The 4950-nt window shown below is 30.9% G+C and overlaps 1 protein-coding gene across 1 annotated transcript; it reads left to right on the top strand.

The window, feature by feature from the left end:
* Nucleotides 1-2791: 2791 nt before the first annotated feature.
* Nucleotides 2792-4703, top strand: LOC122280591 (myb-related protein 306-like). The gene is made up of 3 exons (XM_043091554.1): nucleotides 2792-3089; nucleotides 3280-3409; nucleotides 3627-4703. The coding sequence occupies exons 1-3, from the start codon at nucleotides 2957-2959 to the stop codon at nucleotides 4360-4362; spliced, it is 999 nt and encodes a 332-aa protein (XP_042947488.1). The 5' UTR covers nucleotides 2792-2956; the 3' UTR covers nucleotides 4363-4703.
* The last annotated feature ends 247 nt before the right edge of the window (nucleotides 4704-4950 follow it).

Raw genomic sequence — 4950 nt, forward strand, 5'->3', positions numbered from 1 at the left:
GAACGGATTTTTTAGCAGTTCGAACACGAAAATTCAAAAAGACCGCTAATTTTTCCCACAATATTTTCCCGTTCGAACTAATAATATAAGCGTTCGAACAAAAAATGAAATATTCTCCAGCATATACTGATAATTTGGCGTGAATTTTCCCTCCAAACAAAAAAAATTCGTTCGAACATACTTTATCTCTATTCGAACTCTTTTATATTCGTTCGAATAGATAATTCTAGAAATATATAAATATACACATAATATTTTCAATATTATTATTAGTATTTGTAAAAAATATATACACTATATAATACCAAGCGTCACTAATAGCATAATACTAAGTTTCTTACCAATCTATAATATTAAATATCACTAATAGTATAATATTTTATTTAGTATCACTTATAGTGTTATAGTTATAATTAGTATCACTATAAGTATAATACTAAGTATCACTAATAGTATAATACTAAGTGATATTATAGTATAGATAACATAAATATATGAAAATTAATAGTATTATAATATTTTATAATATATTCTAAGTACTTGGTTTATTACTAATATACAAACTAAATATATTAGATATATGTATTTTGTACTTATATTTAATGCAATGTTTTACTATATACTTAGTATATTACTTTATAATGCAATGCTTTACATAATACTATTTTATACTCATCTAATGCATAATATATATACTATTATATATATACTAGTTACTTACAATATATATAAGTAACTAATTAAATACTCTATACTATATAATATAGATATCTAATATATATTATATATATACTATATTATATATACTAGTCCAGAAATTTTTTATTAGTACTAATATTAGTATTATATACTAGTATTAGTAATATAAAACGTATTGTTTTACCTCTTGTACTTATATATATATATTTTTATGAATTATTATATAATTCATTCGAACTTATATCCTTTTTGTTCGAACTTATACCATTTTCGTTCGAACGAAATTATGTTATATATGCCGCGATACAGTTTCTTCTTTGACCCCATTTTGTTGTTTTGGGGATAAATGACACAAAAGTAATCGGTAGAAATGATGGAGCTTTACTCCTAAATCATTTCTACCAATTAAAATCTTGGATTATGGTGAAAAACTAGTTTGTAGATTCGGGACTAAATCGACTCAACCATGTCTGTATGGCTTAGTTCCGTTCGAATGAGCCTAAATTCCATTCGAATGAAATTCAAGACCATTCGAATGGAATTTATTGTCATTCGCATGGAATAGAAGTTCATTCAAATGGACTTTAACGTCATTCGAATGAAATTTTCGGCCATTCGAATTGAATTTTAATCATTCAAGCTAAAGATAATATTTGACAGCCCTTATTGTTATTTATATTGAGGAAATTCATTCAGCTCATCATGGAAAAGTTAAAGGACCTGGAAGGATGCTTACATACCTTACATGAGGATTTTGATTTACTTAATAAATAGATATTGTTAGTTATTATTTTACTATTTTTATGTTGTATAGAACGTCTAACTCTTTTTGGGATGTAATTAATGTATGATTTTTAGTTTTAGTATTTGCTAGCCTCTTTATTATTAATTATATTTTCTTCTCATTACACTTAATGTTCACGATAATTAAAAAAAGGACAATATCTTTAAAATAATATTTATTTAACTAAAATGTTTTTAAATTAATTATTACATATTTTTTTATATTTTTTAATATAAAAAATATGGATTATTACAATTTTAACAATATATCTTTTCAATTAAATAATACCGTTCGAACAAGGTAATACTCATTCGAACCAATTATTTTACATTCGAATAGATTAATTATCTGTTCGAATTAAATTTTATTAGTTCGAACGGTTAAGATTTTTAGAGACGATCTAATTCGTCCTAAAATCTCCGGTTCGAATGGATTTATTAGTTCGAACGGATTTATAAAGTACTCCATATTTTGAGACTTAAATTTTGTCTCTAAAAAGTATATTTAGGGATGAAATAAATTTTGTCTCTAACAAATTTTGTCTCTAAAAATTAAATTTCTTGTAGTAAATTAAGGAGCAGCTAGCTAGGCCATGGAACTTCACTTATGCAAAAGGAGTTTCTTTCTTTATAAAGCTAGTCGATCGGCCTCCCTACTACCCACAGTACATGATTGCTAACCGTACGTTTGAAGAAGATAATAGAAACTATAATAGAAACTTTAAGGTTTTTGATTTTTTTGGGTGCCATGTCTAAGGCCCCACTCTAGGTAAAGTTTTCAAAATTAAAAATGAAGTTTTTTTCTTAATGTTTTTTTTTTAAATAATAAAAACTATTTCATTATATAAAATTTTAAATAAATTTTTTATTTTTTAATATGTACAAAGTTTCATAATATTAAATTTAATATTTAATAAAATAAATTATTTATATTTTAAATAATATTTTAAGATCTTACTCAGTTAAATTTGCATTGAGAACTTAATTTAAGTTGTAGTATTTAATATAAATTTTAAAAAAAATTTATTTAAAAAAATTTAAAAATATTATACATAATAATTTATATTTTATTATATTATAATTAAAAATAATTCATTTAAATTTTACTTTAGAGCTCAATTTGCCTCTGCGGAGCATCATCCTTATTAAATGCCACACCGTTTTGTGAGGCGGAGAGAGAGAGTCTAAGCATAGCTGACTTTATGCAAACAACGAGTAAATGCTCTTTGATGTCCTTTTTGACTCTTCTGTGCGATTCCTTTTACCTCTGGTCAGCGGATTAACAGCACTCTCTCTCTCTCTCTCTGGATGTATAAATTAAGGGATACAGATATTGGACAAGGCAACCCCTAACTTGGACGCCTGTCTCTGCACCTCTTTTAAGACAAAGACTTCAGAGAATCGTATCGAAGAAAATTGTTGAGAATCTTGGGAAATTAGAGAGAGAGAGAGAGAGAGAGAGAGAGAGAGAGAGATGGGGAGGCCTCCTTGCTGTGACAAAGTTGGAGTAAAGAAAGGGCCGTGGACACCGGAAGAAGACATCATCCTGGTCTCTTACATTCAAGATCATGGACCGGGGAATTGGAGAACGGTTCCCACAAATACTGGTAAATTTTCTCCTCTATCAATTAATTTATTTGTTCCATTTAATGCTTTTTCTGGTTTGGTTATTTTCCTTTACTGTTGATCTCCTGGTTCCTGTTTCTGCCAAATTTGGCAGGGGTAACCAAAGATTCAGATTCTCTGTATGTTTTGGTTAACTAATTCTCATAAATACCATGTTGGTTGGTTTTACAGGTCTGCTCAGATGCAGTAAGAGCTGCAGACTTAGATGGACTAATTATCTCCGTCCCGGTATTAAGCGTGGTAACTTCACTGATAATGAGGAGAAGATGATAGTCCACCTCCAAGCTCTTTTGGGTAATCGGTAATTATACTCCTCTCTCTCTCTAATGAGTTAAAAACGTTTTCCAAATTCACCAGTAATGATATTTTATGATCTGTTGGATTTCAAAGTTTCATATTTTAAAGAAAAAAATATTTAAAACATTTCTATGAATGTTAATTTTTTGGGATGAAATTAATTGAGATGTTATTTCAGTTGTCCATATACATGTTGATGAAATATTTTCCAATGTTTGCAGATGGGCAGCCATAGCATCCTATCTTCCCCAAAGAACAGACAATGATATAAAGAACTATTGGAATACCCATCTAAAGAAGAAGCTCAGAAAGCTAAATCACAGTGCAGGCCCTGGTGATCATGACCATAACCAAGATGGTTTCTCAGCCTCACCGCCAATAGCCAAGGGTCAGTGGGAGAGAAGGCTCCAAACAGATATCAACATGGCTAAACGCGCCCTTTGTGAGGCTTTGTCCCTTGACAAACCAACTCAAATCCCTGAATCGAAGCCCCCCATCAATGACTACCATCCTTTCACCAAACCATACCAAGGATATGCATCAAGCACAGAAAACATAGCCCGATTGCTCGAGAACTGGAACAAAGCTGGTTCCCTCAAATCAGTTCAGACAAACTCTCTAAATTCCTCCAATAACAACCAGCTCATTGCAAACGGTTCCAGTCTTAGTAGTACTGAAGTCGCCACAACACCAGATGCTGCTTTTGACTCGCTGTTGAGCTTCAATTCTTCCAACTCTGATGTCTCTCAATCCTTATCGGTGGACGAGAATCCTAATTTGACACCAGAAACCAACCTCTTCCGAGTTGAGACAAAGTCAAATTTGGAGACTCAGGTCCCTCTTACATTGCTAGAGAAGTGGCTCTTTGATGATGGCACAGCTCCAGGTCAAGATCATCACATCCTAATTAACATGTCACTAGAGGACGACAGTGCTGCTGCCGGCCGGTTGTTTTAAAACATGCATGATATAACGTCTCAGCCTACTTAGGTTTAGGAGTCGATCGCTCTGTTTAATTTTGTGGCTCATAGAAGTACTACTACTTTCTGGCGCAAGCAGAAAGATCATCATGGAACTCCATTACAGGAGGAAAATAATCTGTAAATTATTGTAAGTCTGCATATATATAATATATATATATATATATATATAACAATACGACATATATATATGCTATATATATGTAGGAAAATAATATTTCTCTTCTCATGATCATCTTCTTAGAATTACCTGTAATCACTGTACTTTGTGGATCTTTTGGTTTGTATCTCTAAAAGTGAAAATATGTTCGGTCTTCATCCTAATGAATCATGACATCATGTATGGATACCAACCAATTAAGAAGCATTTAACCAATTAAGCAGATTGTTTAAGATCGAGAGGAGGATGTTTAGACGTCTACTCACATCAAATTCTCCAGAATATTGCACCGTCGGCAAAACATCGAGTTAGCGTTGGGTTCAGCTTAATTCCTCTTCAAAAGGAATTTACGGAAAGAAATTTACAGACATCGGTTAATTTTATTACTTATTTAATTAAAGGCCG

This window comes from Carya illinoinensis, chromosome 11, assembly GCF_018687715.1.
Source record: "Carya illinoinensis cultivar Pawnee chromosome 11, C.illinoinensisPawnee_v1, whole genome shotgun sequence".
NCBI lineage: Eukaryota > Viridiplantae > Streptophyta > Magnoliopsida > Fagales > Juglandaceae > Carya > Carya illinoinensis.